The 22,762-nt window shown below is 41.1% G+C and overlaps 2 protein-coding genes across 3 annotated transcripts in view; both read right to left on the bottom strand.

The window, feature by feature from the left end:
• The window catches only part of DPYS (dihydropyrimidinase), a 70,054-nt gene extending 65,342 nt beyond the window's left edge, over positions 1-4,712 (bottom strand). Inside the window, exon 1 of the mRNA XM_070392798.1 lies at positions 4,430-4,712. Coding sequence (XP_070248899.1) covers positions 4,430-4,693 — 264 coding nt within the window. The 5' untranslated portion in view covers positions 4,694-4,712. The remainder of the gene's footprint in view (positions 1-4,429) is intronic.
• An 8,011-nt stretch (positions 4,713-12,723) lies between these two features.
• Positions 12,724-22,762, bottom strand: part of LRP12 (LDL receptor related protein 12) — a 51,764-nt gene continuing 41,725 nt past the window's right edge. For both annotated transcript variants that reach the window (XM_070392149.1, XM_070392150.1), the window contains 4 exons: positions 20,518-20,720; positions 17,944-19,048; positions 16,532-16,664; positions 12,724-15,002 (listed from right to left, as the gene is read on the bottom strand). In XM_070392149.1, coding sequence (XP_070248250.1) covers positions 14,136-15,002; positions 16,532-16,664; positions 17,944-19,048; positions 20,518-20,720 — 2,308 coding nt within the window. In that variant the 3' untranslated portion in view covers positions 12,724-14,135. The remainder of the gene's footprint in view (positions 15,003-16,531; positions 16,665-17,943; positions 19,049-20,517; positions 20,721-22,762) is intronic.

Raw genomic sequence — 22,762 nt, 5'->3', positions numbered from 1 at the left:
TTTAAAAATTCTCTATAGGTTGAACACCTCTTCTATCAACAGCATGAAATATTTTTGTCTCTCTCTGTATTTCAGGTTCCCATTTCTTTACCCTTAGACCTGATGTGGCTATGAAAGCCTGTCTAAATGTCTCACAAACCTAATCCCTGTGATGTGAATTTTGATAACTGTCACTGCCTCCACACTGGGAAGGTGAAGGCTACTGTGTTTCTTAAGGGTGACTCTGCTCTGTTTTTGAGAAAAGCCATAGCATACTAGCATACAACTTTATACAGGCTTTTCATCCATTATTTGCCACTCTGATAAATCAAAACGGTAGATATTATTTCAGCGAGCATATCAGAAAGGAAGAGAACCTAGTAGGTAAAATCTCTAGCGATGGCAGGCAGTCCTGACTTTGAAGAGCCACTCGGTCACTTATGAGGTGTGTGACCCTCGGCAAGTGACTGAAGTTTCAATTTCCTCAATTGTAAAAAATTGGTAATGGCCCTGGAACTGTGGAAGAGAATGCACAGCTTGCCACGGTGCCTGGTACATAGCAAGTGCTTCATACAATAAATGTTGTTTAACAGTATTAATAAGATGTTTTTCCGGTTTAATATATATAATGCAACCAGCATTTACAAAAGACTTATTCATCTCTCTTCCCCAAATCAGAAACCCCAACAATACTGCCTTGGGAATTACTGTGAAGACTAGAAAATAGGACAAAATAACTCTCTAATGCCTTCCTTTCCGAATGAGGTCAATATTCTAATGCTCCTGTTTATATTTACTCTCTCCTGGTTCCCTCTGATGGAGCCTCAGCTGTTCCTGGGGGTGATTATCTCCTGGGATCCGACCAACCACTTTTGAAGTAGACTTCTGTAGCTTAGCCCCTTCGTGAGCACAGTTAAATATTCAGCAGGAATTCAGTATTTGCTAAATCTCTGACCTTAACATCACTCACCACATTGCTTTCTGCTGAAGATCCTAAGCTAACGAAGAGCATGTTTTTGTTTAATGTTTTGACAACCTTGGAGTATACAAATGCCTGGTGAATCAGCGGGCCCCTAAGTCCTTTCAGATGTTGGCAACACACTACAGTATGTTGCAATGACCTGCCTTCTCACTATGGGCTGTAAAACTGTTCATGCTAGGAACCCCAGGATGGCCAAGGAACAGATGGAAACGAAGGCAGTGATGGCGAGCCTTTTGAGCTCGGCGTGTCAGCATGTTGAAAAACCCTAACTTAAGCCTGGTGCTGTGTCACATATAGAAATTTTTTGATATTTGCAACCATAGTAAAACAAAGATTTATATTTTTGATATTTATTTGATATATTTAAATGCCATTTAACAAAGAAAAATCAACCAAAAAAATGAGTTCGTGTGTCACCTCTGACACGCGTGTCATAGGTTCGCCATCACTGTCCTAGGGCCTTGGGCGCTCACCAGTACTCTTGAGAAAGGGAAGGAAGGTCCCTCTCCCATAGCATCCCACCCCCTCTTCTTGGCTGCTTCCTCTAGAACCCTAATGAGAAAAGGGGAAGTGGTGAGGGGTAGCGATGCTGGTGGGCCTGGCAAACCCATGGTCAGAAAGAGCAGCTCCAATGGGGGTGTCAATGGAATGCCCTGCCATCAACAAAGCCCTTTGTTAATGATGAGTCTAGGACAGTGGTCGGCAAACCGCGGCTCGCGAGCCACATGCGGCTCTTTGGCCCCTTGAGTGTGGCTCTTCCACAAAATACCACGTGCGGGCGCACGTACAGTGTGATTGAAACTTCGTGGCCCATGTGCAGAAGTCAGTTTTTGGCCTGGGCGAGTCTATTTTGAAGAAGTGGCGTTAGAAGAAGTGGGGATACACTCGCTGAGGTCGACCCCTCAGATTGAGGACGTTTTTAGCAAAGGCCAGCTTAGGAGTACCCTAATTAAGTTAATAACAATGTACCTACCTATATAGTTTAAGTTTAAAAAATTTGGCTCTCAAAAGAAATTTCAATCGTTGTACTGTTGATATTTGGCTCTGTTGACTAATGAGTTTGCCAACCACTGGTCTAGGACAGAAAGTGCTTGTACGATAACTGAAAACAGGTTACAAAATTGTTGTTGTTAAAACTCACCGGAGGATATTTTTCCATTTTTGAGAGAGTGGAAGAAAGGGGGAGAGACAGAGAGAGAGAAAAACATGGATGTGAGAGAGAGATACATCAATTGGTTGTCTCCTGCACATGCCCCAGTTGAGGCCAGGGATTGAGCCTGTAACCAAGATACATGCCCTTGTTTGGAATTGAACCCAAGACCCTTCAGTCCACAGGCCGACATTCTATCCACTAAACCAAACTGGCCAGGGCCAGGTTACAACATTTTAAATACACGTACTTACACACACACATATAATCTCAGTTATGTTGAGTAAAAAACATAAAGGCAATTCACCAAAGTGTTGGTTGTCATGTGGGAGATTCTAGGTAATCTTCTTTCTATTTTTCTATTACTTTTCCAACTTTTTATCAGTTGGATTGCCTATCATTTGGTATCTGAGAATCTTACATAACATGTAAAAATCAGTTCATGAAAATTTGGCAAAGCCTGGGCAATGTTGTTCAGTGGTTAGATCATCAGTCCTCTCACCTAAAGCTTGCGGGTTTGATTTCTAGGCAAGGGCATGTACCTAGGTTGCAGGTTCGAACCCCAGTCCTGGGCCTGGTCCGGGCTGCAGGAGGCAACCAATTGACATGTCTCTCTCATCTCTCTCTCTCTCTCTCTCTCTCTCTCCTCCACTCTCTAAAAATCAATGAAAAAAATATCCTCAGGTGAGAATTAACAACAAAAAATTTGGCAAATTTCAGTTTCTAGCCAAAGGGAAATATGAATGTTCAGTTTTCAAAACAAACAATGATCTGTCTTACGAAAGACTTTGACCATTGCCCACATGCTGAAGGCTGACAATTAGTAACTAGGAGGAAGGCTTCCTCCCTAACGTGGATGTGAGCAGCTTGCCCCAGGGCCCTTTCGCTGGGTCAAATCATTCCTTTTTTCTATGAAATACTCTGGTCGATCATGGATGCTTGGGGCAGGTGAAGAGGGGGAGGTGTAAAGAGAGTAAAATTGTTGGAAATCAGTAAGATCAACAAACTACTGGCCAGGCTTTGAAAGCCTAAACTGCCTGTACTTGGACTAAATAGTTGTATTTGTTTCACCCTCAAAGCATCGCCCTGGGGGAAAACCTCAAGCACATCCTTGAATAAAGAGCTTAGGCCTGAAGGGTATCAATATGGAAGGAGCAATTTCCCTCACCGCAGCCCAGAACACAAACCTCAAGGCGTGAGGGTTTGACTTCAGGGGAAGTGCTGAGTGGAGTTTGAAATACAGGTTCCAGCACGGCTGCCCTGCTCAGCTCCTGATCTTGCACTCAGGAGCCTTGGAGAAACCTGTAAGGTTCTTTTCATTCACCTGCGCCTCTAGGCCTTTGTGCCTGGAGAAACCCAAGCTCTCTCACCTGGGGGCCCGGGGGGGAGGTGATCTGATCCCCTACACCAGCCGCAGAGCTGCAGGTGCTCACGCAGCAGGAATCTGAGGCTGGATTAATGTTCCCGGGCCAGGATGGGAAGACGTGGGACCAGGCCCCTGGATGCAAGGGGGAGTGCCTGGGAGGTCACACCTGGAATACTTCTTTTGGAATCGCTTGTCAGGGCTGTGGCTTTTCTTTTTTTTTTGGTTAATCCTCACCTGAGGATATTTTCCCATTGATTTTTAGAGAGAGCGGAAGGGAGGAGGAGAGACAGAGAGAAAGACATGGATGTGAGAGAGGCACATCGATTGGTTGCCTCTCGCAACCTGAGACCCAAGTACATGACCTTGACCTGGAATCGAACCTGCGACCCTTTAGTCCATAGGACGACGCTCTATCCACAGGGCAGGGCTGTGACGTTTCTCCTGGAGAGTGGAGGCAAATAATGTGGACGCGCTGGCTTCCAGCCCACCCAGACCTCTCACCACTCACCACACGGGCAGTAACTACCAGGTGAAAGTCTTTTTCATTTGCTTCTGGCTGGGAATGGAGGGCGGGAGCAATACCTGGGAACGCCAACAACACAGTAGGGAAGGCTTGTGGGTTCCCATAGAACACGGGCGTCAGGAGGATAAACGGCGGAGAGAAATGAGGGCAAGAGACGGCCTTAAACTTGTCCAATTACCCAAGTGGAGGGGTAGGAGACAGCTGGGTTCGCCAAGAGGAGCTGATGCCGGCGAGCAGGGACCCTAGAAGCGGGAGCGCAGCGTGGAGAACCTAGTCCCAGCTCTGCACCCGCCCGGCGGCTGCGGCTCACTCAGCCCTCGGCGCGGGGCACCCGCGCGGGGTGGCTCTGCTCTGCACCCCGGGCGGCCGGAGAGGCGGCCCGAGGGCTCCGCAGGGATCCAGGGAGGGGGTGCACCCCGGGGTGGGTACCTTGGTGCCCTGCAGGAAGTCATCGACGGCCCTCGTGCCCATGAACGGGAACTGCATGTGCGTGTGGGTGTCGATGCCGCCGGGTAGGACCAGCTTGCCCGCGGCGTCCAGGACCCGCAGCCCCGCGGGCGCGCCCCCCGGCGGCAGCAGGTCGCGCCCCAGCGCCCGCACCACGCCGTCCTCCACCAGCACGTCCGCCACCTGCGAGGAGTCGGCGTTGACCACGCGACCCCCGCGGATCAGGAGCCTGGACGGCGCTGCCATGGCTGCGGGGGGCCGGGGCGGGGGGCGCACGGCTGGATGGGCGAGCGGGGGCGACCTCCTTGGAGATACCCAAGGCCTGGCTCCGGTCTCCGGCTCGGGCTACAAACGAGGGGCGAGTCCGGAGTCCCGGAGACCCGGCGGGTTTATCAACCGGCCTCCGGACGTGGGCTCCACCCCCAGGGCCGCGGGCCTGGCTCCAAAGGCTGGGACCCAACAGGAGATCCACACAGTTCAATGCAACACCCACTCCGAGCTGGAGAGAACCACTGGGCCTGGATTTCTTTTAAAATATTCATTAGCAAATCGCCACACAGTCCCAGTAATTGGCAGACTGAACGTTCAGAGGGAAAGTATTTAATCTATTTGAAACAAGGGCAACTTGATATCAACTATTCTCCAAGTTTTAATGACGCAATTCATACCGGCCAGTTTTTCCTGGAAAATAACAGGTAATATAACTCCAAAGATCTAGGTGTGTTTTGTTTTGTTTTTTCTCCCAGCTTTCCACAAAATGATCTTAGAAGCCTTCAGTTAAATCTTTTTTCCCCTCTTGGTATAAAATATCCTCATATATAAAATTGAGATAATATTTGTCCTTCCCCTCCAGGTGTGTGTTGAGAAGCAAATATGCTGACCAACGTGAATGCACCTTAATAAAAGGGGAAGCGCCATACACACGTGTTTAACAAATACCAGCTTTGTAAGGACTGACCCCGAAGGGGGGTTGCATAGAAGAGTAAGCGGTAAAGATAAGTCACATTCTGTCAGGCCAGGGCGTCTCAGTGGTTGAGCATCAATCTATGAACCAGGAAGTCACGGTTCAATTCCCAGTGAGGACACGTGCCAGGGTTTCGGCTCAGTCCCGGGTGGAAGGCATGCAGGAGGCAGCCAATCAATGATTCTCTCTCATCATTGATGTTTCTATCTCTTTCTCCCTCTCCCTTCCTCTCTGAAATCGATATATATATATATATTTTAAAAAAAGATGTCACATTCTGAGCTCAAGGAGCTAAGAGCCAGTGTGACGCACATACGTATTCACTACGTAACAGAATATCTAAAGCGGAAAATTCTACCTTTGAGAGAGAATAACAAGAGTTTAGAGGAAAGGGAAAATTTATTTCTGCCTTGAAGAAAATTAAATATGGAAGTTTCACAAAGAGCTATTTGAACCAGCATATAAAGGACATGAACATATGGAAATGAGAATGGGAGAGGAATGGTGTTCTAGGTTGAGGGAACAGAGTAGGTAGAGGCACAGAGGAGGTGATGATGAGTTGAGTCTGAACTCCATGAGGTTAAGCAAGGGGGATAGGGTTGGACAACGGTGGACCATCCCTTTCCAACGCTCCGGAAGACGGGACAGCACGGTGTAGGGAAGGCAGGGATGCAGATTTTCAAGGGCGCCACGGCCAAATTCCGTAGAAAGGTTGGAGTGTGGTGGACATCTACTGTTCCAACATCTATTCTTGTCCGTACCCTGCTGATAGTCCCTGAGTGTCCTTGGTGGGAAATTCTCCAACCGCATTCTCAGAACACTTGCCTTGATTGTACTGATGGGAGCGCTGGCTCTGGGACTGACCTGCTCAACTAAACTCTGCCAATGGGTGCAGGGGTGGGTACCTGTTCCAAGCAGACTAACTGTGCCCAGTGAGAGCAGACGCTAGGACTTCTGAAAGGCTGAGCAGCTCAGTTTGTTCTTTCCTGCTGGATTTGCATTTGGGAGGGTGCAAGCAAGAGGCTCAGGCAGCTGCCTAGACAATACAGGGAGACAGTCCTTCTGTGAACAGAGCCAACACAGAGAACAGGTGGAGAGGCGGAAAGAGACTGGATTCTCCCAACATTGTGGGAGCTCCTGACCACCAGGCCTGAAGTTCCCGCCCCTAGTGCTGCCACTGTTTGCTGCAGCTGGTTTACTTTGGATCTTTTGTCATTGTCAACTGTCAGCTGACTGGCTGGGAAGATACCTTTGAGTCTGGAGACTAGGTGGTCACACATGACCTTGAGAGAGCATTTTCAGTATTATTGCTGACTTTCCTCAAGCTTCAGATTGCACAAACCTCACAATGATTAGACATCAGAAAGCACCAATAATTTCAAGTTCCACAGGTTTTTCTGTCAAGCCAAGAAAAAGAAACCCAAAAATTTAGTTGTGAAATTATTGTCAAAAGACCATTGTGGAAAGGTGAAGGGAGTAATTATAAATATGATGAAACTCCTACAAGCGCTACAAGTCTGCACCATCCAAGGAAAATAAGATTGGATGTCAGGGTGGTTGTGACATCCTCTCTGAAACTGTCCAGTTGAATGATTTCAAAGGTTTCTTTATTCTAGACTTGATATCATGAAATGCCCTGTGACACAGCACAAAACAAACTTCCCACGTTTAAGAAACTCCAACTTTGATCAGAAAAGGGGGTTTGTAGAAATGTCACCAAAGCAGGAGGAAATGGCTCATTGGGATTCGCTAACTGCAATGGAAGAGAGGGGTGGGTCAGTTTGAGGAGAAATGCGGGCTGGCAGAAGGGGTTATGCCCCTTTCTGGCCATTATTGTCCCACACCAGGGGGAAGGTTGTGCCTGGGCAAACGTGCTTAGAGGGGAAGTGTGTCCTCAGAACACCCTCACCTCCCTTTTCTTTACGCTACTCGCTACCAGACACCCAGGACCCTCAATGGGTAGGAAACCAGTACTAGGGAGAGTTGGTGTTGGCATGGGGTGAAGATGGGAAGCAAGACTCCTGCTGTTTTGCCTTCTTCTTGCTGGTGAAACAATCAGTTTGATTGATTGAGCAAAGTCTGTCTGAGAACACATTACATGAGTCACCCCACTTTCCATGGGAGATATGCTTCAAGACCCCCAGTGATTGCCTGAAACCACAGATAGTACTGAACCCAGGGCAGAGTGAGAGAGCAAGATTTCATCACTCTACTTGGAAGGGCATGCAGTTTAAAACTTATGAGTTGTGTATTTTTTTTTGTTTAAAAATATATATTTTTTATAAAGTATTACATATATCTCCTTTTCCCCCCAATGGACCTCTTCCCGGTCGTTCCCACCCCCACCCCACCCCCAGCACATGCCTTCTCCCCCCCTACTGTCTGTCTTCATGGGTTATGCTTAAATGCATGCATACAAGTCCTTTGGTTGATCTCTCACTTCCTCCCCTCTCCCCCTCTCCCGCTCTTGAGCATCAAAGACAGATAAGTGCATCATATTCATCTTCAATGACCTGTCACAGTTAGTAAGAAGCGCTCACTAACTTTATTTTCAGCTTGTCAAATTACAGTACGGGACTCCACGGAGGAATTCTCCCCCTCTTCCCCCCCCCCCCCCCCAGAGGAATTTTTAAGCGTTTTGTTCATATTAATAAGGACACAGATTCAGTCTCATTTACTATTTAATTTGCAGTTTTGCTTTCAAAGAAGTTCATTTGAGTGTTATAAAAAAACAAGTATTGTTCTGCAAAATAAATAACTGTGATGCTGAAATAAACCACTAGATGGCTTCTTGAAAAGACCAACTGTTCCTTTGGTTTGCTCAGCAATCTGCTATACAAATATGGTGACCCACTCCTGGCGACCTTATCTCTATTGATATATGGCTATTATCATTTCCTTTTAAAGTTGGAGAGGAAAATAGCTTATTTGTTTATTTGAATATGACTAATGCATCCTTGTGTGGACATTGTGTAATGTGCACATACAATTTCACGTAACTATGACTTTCTAGATTCATAAAACGTATTATTTACATTAAACAAAGTTTCACATTATGATTTAAAGAACATGTGAATTGAGCATAATTATTGAACCTATAGTAGTCCCTCCATGAATATTCATAGAATAATTAGTTGTTGAATTTGGATACACCTGGCACTGGGCTAAGGCCAGTTGTTACATCTGTACAAAAACTCAACGAGGGAAGTATTGCCTCCATCTTTAAAAAATTATGGCCCAGAAAGGTTAATTGCTCAGGTAACATAGTTAGTCAGATTAGATTATACTGCCAAATAGATGAAGACAGTATGTTCCACCTTTGATTTGTTAAAACAACCGCTATTCTCCTGAACAATAAGCAGCAACGGCTTCAGTCCAAATTTAAAAGCAAGCAGAAAAAAAGGTGGTAATACCTGTGCTTTTGTTCTCTAATCTTTGAGAGCTTATTGAGATATAGCTTGTATATCACAAGTTCATCTATTTGTACAGTTTAATGGTTTTTAATATACTTACCAAGTTTTACAATGTTCATCAACCTACAAAGAAACCTGGACCCATTAGCAGTCACTCACCACCACCTTTCCCCGCCCACCTAGTTCCTAGCTCTAGGCAACCATTCATCTACTTTCTGCTCCTAGCTTTGAGTATTCAGGACATTTCATATAAATAAAATCATACAATATATGGTCTTTTGTGAATGGCTTCTTTCATTTAGTATAATGTTCTCAAAGTTCATTTATGTTGTAGTATGTTTTAGCATGTCATTCCTTTTTATTGCCAAATAACATTTCATTGTATGGCTATATCGCCTTCTGTTTACCCATTTATCAAACATACCTTTGGGTTGTTTTTACTTCCTGGCTGTTATCCATAATGCTGCTATGAACACTCATGCACACATTTTGTGTGGACATGTTTTCATTTATTTTGGTCATACACCTGGGAGAGGAATTTTTGGGTCTGTGTGGTAACTAACTTTTGAAGCACTGCGATACTGCTTTCCACAGCAGCTGCACAGCTGTGCACGCCCACCAGCAGTGGGTGAGGGTTCCAGTTTTTTCACATCCTTGCCAACACTTGTTATTGCCTCTCTTAGTACAGCCCTCCTAGTGAGTATGAAGTGGTTGTTTTCTAATCTTTTAACGCTATGAAAAAATAAAACACACATTATTCCAAAATAAAACAGAAATCCTTATACCATGTGGCTGTTAAAAAAACAACAACAACCCACCCTTAAATATAAAGATCTATTCTTCTCCATGTGAAAATATAACACGTTAAAGATGTAGTTCAAGTTCCAAGAGTTATCCTGCTTCCAGTCTCAGCGACAATGCACTTAGTGGTCTTATATTGTTGGTCTTATATGCTGATATTTGAGGGTGACACCTACCTCGGAGATTTCTCGTGAGGATTAGAAAGGAAGTACGTATGGGCATTGAGTACCATGGTTGGTACTCAGTATTAATAAATGGGTGGTATTTTCATTCCAAATTAAGAAAATGGGACAAAGCACTGTTTTTGCACACGTGGCCAGTGATTCTAATGGTAACGCATGAGCTAGAGAAGTGGAAATCATGTTCTAAATTTAATGATGAAATCTCAATAAAAACAGCATGCATGCAAACAAAATCCAACCAAAGGAAACTAATAGAATCACGACGAAGTTAAAATCCACGTGATGCACAATAACAAATACAAAATCTGTACTTAAGGGAAGGCAGACTATGGAACATTAAATCTAAAAGCCAAATTAGATAAGGAATTTCTATGTTCCTTGAAATCAGAGCTCGGTTGATAAGATAGAAGTGTAAATATTCAGGTAACACTCGATCCTACTGCATTGGAATTGAGAAAAGTTTAATAGTTTTGTTTTTTTAATCGTAATTTCTAAATATAAATTGCTTCTCTGCATTTCTGCTATTTGTAGTGCTCAACACACATCACTAAGTTCATAGCATGCAGCCACATCTGTTCTGGGCTCTATAGAAGTTCTTCACTTGGGCTTTTTAATAATAAAATAAAGAGGTCTGTGCCAAGATACCACTCTACCTTTGCTTAGTGAGTCTCCTTTTCATTGAGATGCAGCCATAATCAGGAAAACGAGCCGACGGCTGTAAGAAATCTTCCCTTTCAGAAAGCTCCCCTAAGATACAAAACGATTATTTAGTCCTATCCAAAATGCCCATGAACACATTTGGCCTATGCCAAATATATCGAAAGCATAATACACATGGCCAAGTAGAGTTTATTTCAGGAATGCAATGGTTCAAAATGACAAAAATATGGGTATATTAATAACACATTAAAAGATCAAAGGAGAAAAATCATAAGATCAACTCCGTAGATAATGAAAAGGCATGTGATAAAATTCAACATGCATTCTTGGTTAAATTTAAAAAAAGAATGGGGTTAATGAATGTGCCTTAACATGATTAAATGTATCTATTTCAACCCAATTCATTATAGCCAATATGTTCAACATTATTTTGAATGTACTAGACAATGCAATTAATTGAGACAAAGCGTTTTGCAAATTGGAGGACATGATTGTGTAACTGGAAAACACACAAAAATGAACTGAAATACTATTATAAATTCCAAGAAAATGGGAGTTTAGTAGGTGGGTAGAAAATTAACATAAATAACTAGCCTTCATATATACCAAAATCAGACTAAATTATAAACAGAAAGAACTTCCTTAATAATAACATAATGATTAAATTCTAAGAATAAACTCGAAAAATGTACAAGATAGCTGTAAAGTAAGATGTAAAACATATCTGAAGTAACAAAAGACTTAAACAAATGGGCACCTTTGTAAGATATGGCACCATGATTTAGACAGATTTAACATAATTATGTCAAATTTCACTAATCTATAAAAAAACTGTCTAAAAAATAAAAGTACCGATGGATTTGTTTTGTGGAATTCAGCAAGTTGATTCTATCAAGTTAAGATGAAAAATAAGCAAGAATATTTGAAACACATAAAATTACAGTTATTAAAACAGTGTAGGACTGGTACAAAATAGAAAGGCAGGTCAACTGAAGGGAATAGCATAGTCAAATAATGTGGAAATTTACTCTAAGATAAAAGGGTCATTTCAAAAAGTAAAGAAAGGATGAATTTATTTGATAAACAGCTTTGGGATAACTAGGATAACTTGGGGGGAAAAGGAAGTGATTTAAATTCAGGCTGATCAATGATTTAATGTCAAAAAATCAAATAATTGAAATACCTAACTTTACTTTTAATATTAAAATTTTAATATGACCAGGCCAGGGTGGTTCTGTTGGTTGGAGCACTGCCCCATACAATGAAAGGTCTTGGATTCAATTGTGGTCACGGCACATACCTGGGTTGTAGGTACAATCCCTAATGGGGGCACATATACGAGGCAACTACTGTATGTTTCACTCTCTTATTCATGTTTCTCTCTCTCCCTAAATCAATAAAAGCATATCCTTGTCCTCAGGTAAGGATTTTAAAAAAGGAAACAAAAACCCTTAACTCTAATAGATACATATTTTTGAAAAAAATTTAAAGTATGCATAGAATACAATTTGATATATTATAGATAAACTAGAGGCCCGATGCACGACATTCATGCAAGAGTAGGCCTTCCTTCCTCAGGCTGCTGGCACCAGCTTCCCTCTGGCACCTGGGACCCGGGGTGCCCTTGCAACCCCGGCTTCATCTGGAAGGTCATCTGAAAGGACATCCGGAAGGATGTCCAGTCTAATTAGCATATTACGCTTTTATTATTATAGATTACATATATCATTTATATATGGATATATTAATGTATCTATACGGTATTTTGGAAGGATATAGAAGAATCTGGTATTGGTATCTCTCTCTGAAAGGGAACTAAAAGATGGGTGTCAGGTAGGAGAGAGACTTAGGTTTTACCGTTTGACCCAGAAAGATTTATTAGTTAAGAAAAAATTTAAAACATGTGCTAGGAAACAAACCCAAAAAACCCTATGCATGGCAGTATATTCTATAGGGGTCTGAAATGCATCCAAACATAATATAAAGAGAACTGATTGGGTTACTGCATAGATTGACGATACATCAACCAGAGGTAGTGTTTCCAAGGCAAGTAGCAGTCAGGTCCGCAGGGAGTCTCATCCCCCAGTGCTGGTATAAGCAACAACTTGACTAAAAAGTGGTTAAGGAAGAACTCCCCAAATCCCTGTGTTGTTTCTTCTTGAGAGACATGCTACATACTCTAAGGCCTGAATTTGTATATGCACCAAAATGAAACAAAAATAAAGAGCAATTCTGATTTAAAAAGTACCCCAAAGCAATACAAAAAAAGTCATTTTAATTTTGATACATATTAAAACATTTCAGTCAGTTTCTCCTGACAGCATAACACGACAAATACACAAGACCTCAAACATGCTTTAAAATGACATTCAGCAAAGTATTTAAAACTTAATAAATAGCAATAATCACACACAAGTACATATTTCATAATCATTAAGCTACGAAAACAGACAGCTAAAGAATAAATAAACAGGAATTGACAATAAAAATAATATGTGGGGTTTGAAAATCACTCTACTTAAAATAGGGGCTGATCTAAATGATTTAATTTGTTTTTCAACATGTAGCATGATCCCCCTCAAGAATAAAATATATTGAAAAAGTCACTTTCTTATAATAATGCAGTCTTTAAATACAACAAATAAATATAAAACCAGCAAAGAAATTTCAATTTGTAATAAAAATGCCCCCTTCGCCCCCCCAAAGCTATGGAAATATATAGTTATTGTGGTAGCAAATAATAGTATTTAAAGTGATAGTGCTTATGCACTAAACTCATCTGAGACCTTTATATGATTTTAGTGCAAATCCCTAGGGTCCAATACAAGCATAACCCTATACCAGGGAAAGACATTACCAGTTGGAACTTATCTTGTACAATTTTTGTACATATTTTATAAAGTTCAAGATTTAATGCATAGTAGAATATCTTCATCCGCTCAATCCTGTCCCTAAATAGAGATGAAAAAGAAATGACTTGTAATTTTACCATTTGGTTTAATACCATATTAGAGTATTAAAGTCAAGATTAGAAAACCTATAAAAGAGTTTCATTTTTGCCATTAGTTTACCTAACTTTATCTAAATTTCACATCACTGCATGTTCAACATAAGAGAAAAAATTTTAGACAAAGTTTTTTTCCCTTTAACAAGTTCTTATTATGATGAAATCCAGTAATATTTGGACAAATGATATATAAATAAAAACACATGTGAGTACAAGGGTCCCCACCCTGCACTGGGAGTACATTAACAACCTTGACTTCTAGTATATTAAGTTACAAGATGTATTGGCAAAAGCAGAAAGGGTTCAATTAAAATAAGATATTTTGTACAAATAATAGTTTTAACATAGGATAAACTGACATCAAATGAGTTTCAGCAGCCATATTTCTAACATGAACTACAGTACCAGGATAAAAACAATGAGAAACAAATGGAAGAACACCATTGAACGGTATGAATACATAATGCATGTTTAGCTGCTAAAATAGCAAACTCTAAAGTTACAAATTATTTAATTTAACCATGCAGGCTAACATACAATAATAAGAAATCACCCTGCATCTTTTTTCTCTTTAAATTAATACTAGTTTAATTGTAAAGTTACAAAACAATGACTGGATATTGCTCCAACTTGTATATCATTTCCTTTATGTGATTCGTACCTAACAAAGTAACAAAGCCTCATCATCACTCGTTTCGTTTTTCAGTGTTGCCTCTAAGCACGTGTCCGGTATCTGGGCAGTGTGCACAATACCACAGCGCTCACAGGGGCCGTCTCGACTGCCTGGCCTCACGCCAGGGTTTGTTGCAGTATATGGTTGCCTGAAGCCTTGGCCTTGATCTGAGGCAAGATCAAGAAGAGGTCTAGAGCAGTCGTTCACATCCAAGTCTGAAGCTCCATCCGAAACTGGAATTAGCATTTCCACATCATCATCTTCTTCTCTTCCACTGACCCCGTTATCAAGTTGTCTCAAAGGACTCTGGTTCTGATTGACGGAGCTTGATCGGCCTAACGTAAAACGTACCCAACGTAGCCCCTGAGTCATCCGACTTAGTGCACTTGTGAGCTGGTGACGAGCCGGACTCACACTTGGGGGTTCCACACTGGTCACGTCCCTTCCATTATCGGAGTGGCCGCCCCGGGCACTCTGAGTGGAGGAACTTCCACTGGCTCCCACTGTTGCTTCTACTGCTGTTGTGGGAGGGACTTTCTGGGGCAGAGGAGCTGCAACCCCGCCAGATGCTCCGGCTGCATCTCTCCTCTCACTCTCTGTGTCGGTGTCGTCTGACTCCACGGAAAACAAACTTCTGTGAGTGTGATTCCTTTCAGGTTCTCTGCTGGTACCCTGACTAGGGACAACCTCGTCACCATCTGCTGAGACCAAAGCCAATGACCCTGAATGACGCGATCTTGCAAAGTTGAAAATGCGATTCCAAATGTTGCTGGATCTGCCTGCCATAGGAAGCCTGATTGAAGTAAATCCAAGCTGGGATCGTACAGCTAGCCTCAGGTTTTCCAGAACAGAAGCCTACGAAAAGAAGAGATCTTTAAGAAAGCAAACAAGTACAAAGATCGAAAACACCCTTCTAGTAAGAATGTGCTGTGGCTGAAAATTCTATTCCTCACTGCCAGGGTCTATGAAGGGAGAATAAGGTTTTCTTGACTACACAGGCTCAACTCACTATGGAATCTAATCCACAACTTGAACCATTGCTCACTGTGTAAGATTCTCTTAACACTTCATTTTTTATAGGCGACTTTAAGGTGATATTTCGTATCAATTATAACAGCTACTTATTTAAGAACTTCACATAGTAATCCAATCCTAAAAGTGTACCAAAGACAAAAGATAAAATTCGATACTTCTTTAGCTGGGAAGATGGAAGAATCGCCACCATAATTCACTAAATGACCTAAAGCAGTGTGGAAACTAGGCCCATAGCTGTTCTTCGTTTTTGTTGTTGTTTTTTGCTGTTGTTTGATTTTTAACACAGAACAAGTGAATCTTGAATTACAAGGTTGAGACTTTCCAAAACGTGGAAATTATATTTCACAGTTGGTTCTCAAGGATTTGTTGTGTGACTGGACACTGAGGACTTGTAAATAAAGGAACTAATATATCTGTTATACAGCACAGGAATGAATAAATAAATAAATTTGTAATATGCACAGGAAACAAAAAGCTAAAGAAATTAATTAATTTGTTAATAGCACTACACAAAGGTATCTGAGACATTTGAATTCCTTCTTTCTCTTTAAAGATTAAGTTTCATTTTCCAGTTTAGTATTAAGTATTAAATTATATCCTTATTCTTTGCAATTGGTGATTTTTAATTAGTACATATGGGAGTGATTTAATTAGTACATATTGTCCAACCAAAAAGGAAAATCTACTTTTTTTCTAGATGAATGAGTTTAGATTATGAAAAAAAACAAAACAAAAACAAGCCTACTGCATTATATAAGACAGTCTTTAAGCTCCATCTAGTGGTTATTAAAAAGGAATATTCCAATGTGGGGCAAACATGGCTTTATCAATCTGGCAGTTAGTACTGGAAATACGGCCTTTCCAGGAAACAACGGTGAACAGCACCTCCTTGCAAATGATGATCCAGGTTTCCTCTGCCCCTCCCCTCGCAGGTGAAACCAGGAAGAAGTGACAGCACACGCTCTCTGTCCCCTCTGTGACGGGCTATTCCAGCATGTTACTAATATGTTACTAGCATGTTAATTTTAGTATTCCAGCATGTTACTAATATGTTACTAGCATGTTAATTTTAGTATCCATTCTTAAGACTTCTAAATGTTCAGTTGAAGTAGAAATCGATTTGAGAAATTTCACTTTGGGTTTTAATTAAATTAACCAAAAGAGTAAAATGCTTAAGAACCACAGAACCAAGTCAGAAGAATGAAAAGTATACTTTTGTATGTTGTGGTATTTGTTAAACTACAATGAAACAATGATGCTTTCAAATTCTCCATATGTAACCCTTGACTTCACTGCAAAAAGGTTTCATTTTAAGAGGCACTGAAACAGAAATCAGAGTTGCGATATACCTGATTAGGTGAACACACAGGAAAATCTTCGACCGGTGGGATTAAGCCCTGAGCAATCAACTGTCCATATGAGGGGGGAGCTTCTCTTCTTAGCAATTCTGCTTCCACTCTTGATAGCTGTGTTTCAAATGATCTTTGAGAAGAAACAAGGGAATTAAGAGGGTTAAAGAAGAAGGCAAGCAAAAAAATTTTTTTTTAAATCATCACTAATTAAAACAATATGAATCTTAATATATTTGATCATCGTAAAAGCTTAGTCAACCAACATTTACTGATACCTATGCTACCCCTACGCTGAGAACAGAGATGAAGCAATGTGTCCTCAGGGGCTTTACACTGGCAGCCTGGATCATTGAGTTTTTGGGTTTTTTTTTTAAATCCTCACCCAAGGATATTTTCCCACTGATTTTCAGAGAGAGTAGAAAAGAGAGGGAAAGACAGAGAAAAATACCGATGTGAGAGAAACACATCCATTGGTTGCCTCCTACACAAGCCCTACCAGGGCCCGGGCTGGGGAGGAGCCTGCAACTGAGGTACATGCCCTTGACCGGAATGGAACCTGGTACCCTTCAGTCCACAGGCCGATGCTCTAGCCACTGGACCACTGAATTTTCATAAATTAAAAATCCCTGTACAAGGAAAAGGTACTAGATGCCTACTGCAATACTCAACCAATCAGCCATGCCAGCCGGGCTCCTATTAGTTCTTTATATGTAGCTTAGCTCTGGACAAACTGAACTATGCTTATCCTCTGAGCACGGCTGGCATTCCTATTTCTATGTGTTTTCCCAGGCTGTTTTTTCAACTATACCTTTTCCCTATCTACCTTCTACTCATAGATTTCAAATGGCACTTGTTCAATGAAGGCCTCCCCCATCCTTCTTATGAGACCAGGCATCTTTGCACTTTCGTGCCAGTTTGTTTTATAGCTCTTACAACACTTAACATTTTTGCCATCTTATTCTATCCACTCATTCCTTCCTCCTAATTGTAAACTACCTGTGAGATTGTCTTATTCATTTTTCTATTCATCTGTATAGCGCTTTGAACATAGTAGGTTCTCAAATATCTGAAATTATAAAAATACGGGTTTCAAAATACAACTCAGAATCGCAGCTTGTAAAATTCCTACAAAACAGACTAATCTGAAAATAGGAACCAGTAAATACAGATCAACTATTTTCACGTCATAATTCCAAGTCCTGATTCCCTTTTTTAAATGTGGGTAGCCTTCTGAGTCTTCAGCTTTTCACACTAATTTCTTAAATCATCAACAATATTTATTTATTTCTAAAATAATATGAAACAAAGACATATTGCTAACCACAGTAAGTAAGGTGCTCGTTATAAATATCTGGGCCGTATTTTTATCGAGGAGGGCATGACCACTCTAGTTTTGTCTTGATACTGACCTTCGCTCAAACATTCTCAGAGAATAAAGCTTACAGGTACATCCCAACGCAATGACGAGCAGCAGGCCGCAGATGAGGCTGCCGATGACGGCCGCGGTTATGACCCGGGTGGGCACGATCACAGGGCAGTTCTCCTCATCGCTGCCGTCGCCGCAGTCGTCCTGAGAATCGCACACCCAGCTCTCAAACACACAGCGATTGTTTTTACAGTGGAAATTCCCAGGCTGGCAGAAAAAGCAGTTTTTTTCATCTGAGCCATTCGGGCAGTGATTCTGGTAGTTGCAGCGATCAGAACGAGGGTAACAGACACCGTTGCGGGAACATGGGAACTCCTCCTTCTGGCACATGGTACAGTTGACTTCATCCCTCCCATTGGGGCAATGCCAATAGCCATCGCAGCGCTGCTGCTCAGTGTAGCACCCCCAGTTACCCCCGCAGGGTATCTCCCAGGGCAAACAGAAGCCGTCTACTTGGTAAGTAGCGTTAAAGCCCCTTGCAGCGTTCACTTTATCCGCACAGAAATGTACCCGTATCTGTCCAGAGGAAGAAACCACTGTAAGAGGCGCATGAGAATCAAAGGCAGTCAGCACACGCAAGAGCTTGTGCGGGTTCTCCTCTAATCCATCGTATATTTTGACATAATCACCATAACCAGTACCATCAAGTTTAAAGTCTGTGAAGCGTAAAATGACTTTGCGATGATCACCAGTGTCTATTAACCAGGTGCAATTGCTTCCGGGAGGATAAAAGTCTGGGTAATTGGGAGAATTAAAAGTACCATAAAAGTATTTCAGCCACTGCCCACAAGTTGGCACATCACAGTCTATTTCATCTCCCAGGTCAAGGCAGTCAATGTTCCCGTCACATTTCAAAGACTCGGGGAGGCAAGTGTAAACTTTGGTAAACCGAGACAGACACTGGAACTGGCTGTAAGCACAGGGTTGGAAAGCAGCGGGTGTGGGAGCATTCGCTTCCGTCGCACAGGTCTCCTCGTCGGAACCATCTCCGCACTCGTCCATGTTATTGCATTTCCAGGCTTCCGGGATACACTTCCCATTCCCACAGCGGAACTGATCACAAGCACAGTGTGGCTCCTCAGTTTTCCCTGGGAGAACATGGGAGGGACGGAGGGAGCAGAGAGGTAAGGAGAAAAAAACATGCTCTTTAAAATAAAAGATACGTAAGAGCGAGTGATATATTTATAATAAATGTTGAGTAAGCCCAAGTGAAAGGGTTTCAAAAATCTTGTTTTAAAAAGTACGTTAAGCTCTAATGGCAAATTAATCTTAGCTCACTAATTACTTAACAATTTATTTAAAACTTATGATTTGTTCCATAAAGATCTTTGCGGTTTGATCTTAAAGAGAAGAAACCAATTCTGTTTTTACAGAAAGCTATTTTACTGCAGAACATCCAGTAAAATGATGTAAGACACATAAACCAACAGGATATATTGCCTAAAAATTTTAAGTAACTTATTGCATAAACATTGAAATGATAGACATTTTGAAATAAAGAGAAATTCATCCATAGGAATCACCTTTTCAAATCAATTTTCTCATATTCTTTTTTAGGTGTTTATATAGATAACACAATATTTTGCTATGTATATTATAGTATATTTTGTAGGCCCATTATTAACTTAAATTTTTGCTAAGATTATATGATCAACTTTATGTTTATAGCATTTCATGCAATCATAACACAGCACTTCCATTCTATAATTTCTATTGTTTTAACATAACTGCAAAATATTGCATGAATCTGAGATAAAGGTATAAATTTAATCATCATAATAGGGGGAAGGAGACAGAAAAAAATGGAAATGCTCATCTAATTCTAACTATCTTAGTGTACTGTCCTGAATATAAAACAATGAGGTAGAGAAGGAAAACCAAACATTAGATCTCTATGGTCCCAAAATTGACAATGTTGGGCCAACGCTAACATCTCCACTAACAACTTGTTTATTGGTAAATAGATGACAGAAAATGTGCTTCAGAACCTAAATAGTACAAAGACTATGTTTTTAAGAAAAAAAAATGAACATAAGTTTGCTAAAAAAGGCCATGTGCCTCAGAAGATGTAAAATTATTTCAGCAAAAAATATACATAGCTCCACTGCTAAGTTATTCACATTTGTATGACCTGGTCACTCTTTTTGGATACAGTTTAAAAATAGCCAATACACTATAAACCAGGAGGGTGAATCTGAGTGTGTCTTTTTGTAAAGACAATGGTAATTCACAAACAAAAATGTATTCTGAAGTAACTTTCAGGATACGGGCAAGTAGCGAAAGGAGAAAAAGTTCTTTTAAACTAAATGTATTTAAAATATTTAAAAGCAAAGTGGCCTTTGTTTATAAAATTAATCATTTCATTAGGATGATGCAAAACACCTTTTTAAGGCCCAGTTCTAGGGCCCCTGGACCTTTAGCTGCTAACTCCTCCCTCACAGCTGCCTGGAGAACAGTCTCGATGAAATGAACACTGCCAAAAGACCGGCTCCCAAGTGCCTGAGCAGTTACTACTGTCGAATTCTGTTCAGCTCCTTTCTCCTTCTTAGAAACACACCTGAAAAGTATGCCAGTCTGAAACCCTTCCGAGAGACACTGTCATCGGAGTGGAACCGGATCCAGACGTGGTCTTGTGAAGAAATGTAGGGTGGTGGAATTGTGGAGCCACAAGCTCGGTAGCTCTCAATATTCTTGTATGTTTCTATTGTCAACCAGTCCAAACTGCATCTTCTGGACCCCTGAATGTCAAAATCCTGAAAACTACAAAACACACAAGAAAGTCAGAAAAGGCTATTAGATAGGGTAATTATAATACAACTAGAGGCCCGGTGCACGAAATTCATGCTTGGGTAGGGTCCTTAGGCCTGGTCAGCGATCAGGGCTGATTGGGGCCTTCTGGTTGCCGATCTGGGCCTCCCTTCCCCAGCTGCTGGCTGGGGCCTTTCTTTGTTCTGCGCCACGCACACCCTGGTGGTCAGCGCATGTCATGGCGAGCGATCGATCGAACTCCTGGTCAAACTCCCGAGGGGACAATTTGCATATTAGGCTTTTATACATATAAATGTATAATCTCCTTGGTTTTCCAGACATACAACTATATCATCTACACTAATAAAAGAGAAACATGCAAATTGGTGTCACTCCACTACGCCCACCAGCCAATCAGGGTGACTGCAAATTAACCCAACAAAGATGGCCGTTAATTTGCATACGCAGGCGCGGAGCGAAGACTAAAGGCTCCGGCCGGAGTGAAGACTGAAGAGGCTTGGCTTCTCCGCTGCCTCGCTGCGGCCGGACCAAAGGCCTGGGTCCCAGGTGCCGGAGGAAAACTGGTGCTGGCAGCCAGGGGAAGGAAGGCCTATTGCACGGATCTCTTAGTGCAACGGGCCTCTAGTCAGCAAATAATAATGCTGTCCACTGTTCCTATATTCATCTTTCTCTCAAGAGTAATACTTCTTTATAAGTAATGTCAGATTCCCAAAACAAGTGATAGCTGGTGCCTTTTCCATCTTCTTCTCTCTGTGTGTATGTGTTTAGGAAAGACTACTGCTAATGCAGAATATCCTAAATTGTCCCGTGTTTGAACCCAAAACACCACTCTGTAATCTAACACACACAGAGAAAGCCAGCAGTCTCTTAGATTATACTGGTCATCTGCTTGCTGAATGAAAAGTTTATAGTTTACATTTTCAGGAGAGCAAATAGCATAAATCTGAGCAAAGTATAAAGAACTAAAAATAAAATTTTCAGTGAAAAGTCCCAGAGTTTTAAAATACTGTTTTTACGTAAGTTACTTTATAGTTAAATATTATCCTGTAGTTCACAAAATGTGGGCATGAGTAAAGAGCAAAAAGTCAAGTAAATAAAAGCACGTACATAATTAGCCACTGCTATGAAAAAAGAAAAACCAAACTATCATTTTCTAATAACAAATCTCACCAAAAAGCGAAGATATGATTTTATCTCTTTGCCTCTGCCTTAAACTAAGTTATAATAAAGTTAATTATCCAAGATTATTATACCAGGATATTTTCTCTCTACATATTCTTAATAACTATAACAAAGGCTGGCAGACAATTCTATTATTTCCACTTTTCACTATTATGAATAATGTTTTAAAGAATCCTTATATATGCACCTCTCTCTATACACATGAACAAGTATTTCTCTAGGACATATTTTTCTGGAAGTAGAACTACTAGGTCAAAAGCCAAAATTCCACTGAGAGAAATGTTCCATGGAGTGTGTAGGAAAGTACCTTATACCCCATAACTCTGGCAAAAGGAGATATTCTGTTTTTTAAAAAAAATGTGTTGCCAATTAGGTGGACAAAAGATTATCACTGCTCTATTTTGTGTTTCCTTATTTACTGAGATTGAAACTCTTTTTCTTACTTTCTTCTAGCCTGTATGGAATGCCTTTCCATTTTCTTAATGGTATCTTTTTAATGAGTTTTTAATTTCAGTTTTGATCAAGCCTCATTTATTTTTTTCCTTTATGTTTAGTGCTTTTACTGTCCCCTCTAAGATACCTTTGCCTACCCCAAGGTCCCAAAGATATTCAACAATGTCCTTTGGTAACATTTTAGAGTTTTAGCTTTCACATTCATACTTAGGACTGACCTTAAATTAATGTTTGTGTATTCTCAGGGACAGGGTGAGATTCTTATACTATTTTTGTTCTATCATGCAATTAAATCATGTCCGATCACCCTGAGCTTGTGGAGGTTTGGTTTTACATTTTGTTAAGTGAGTTTATTCAACTTTGTCCTCAGTCTTAGTTGAAGTCTTAATTTTAGGGCA

The sequence above is a fragment of the Myotis yumanensis genome, unplaced genomic scaffold (assembly GCF_028538775.1).
Source record: "Myotis yumanensis isolate MYYU_CA2020_CCGP unplaced genomic scaffold, mMyoYum1.0.hap1 SCAF_15, whole genome shotgun sequence".
Taxonomy (NCBI): Eukaryota; Metazoa; Chordata; class Mammalia; order Chiroptera; family Vespertilionidae; genus Myotis; species Myotis yumanensis.
The sequence above is the reverse complement of the archived record's forward strand: the minus strand, read 5'-3'. Positions and strand labels throughout refer to the sequence as shown.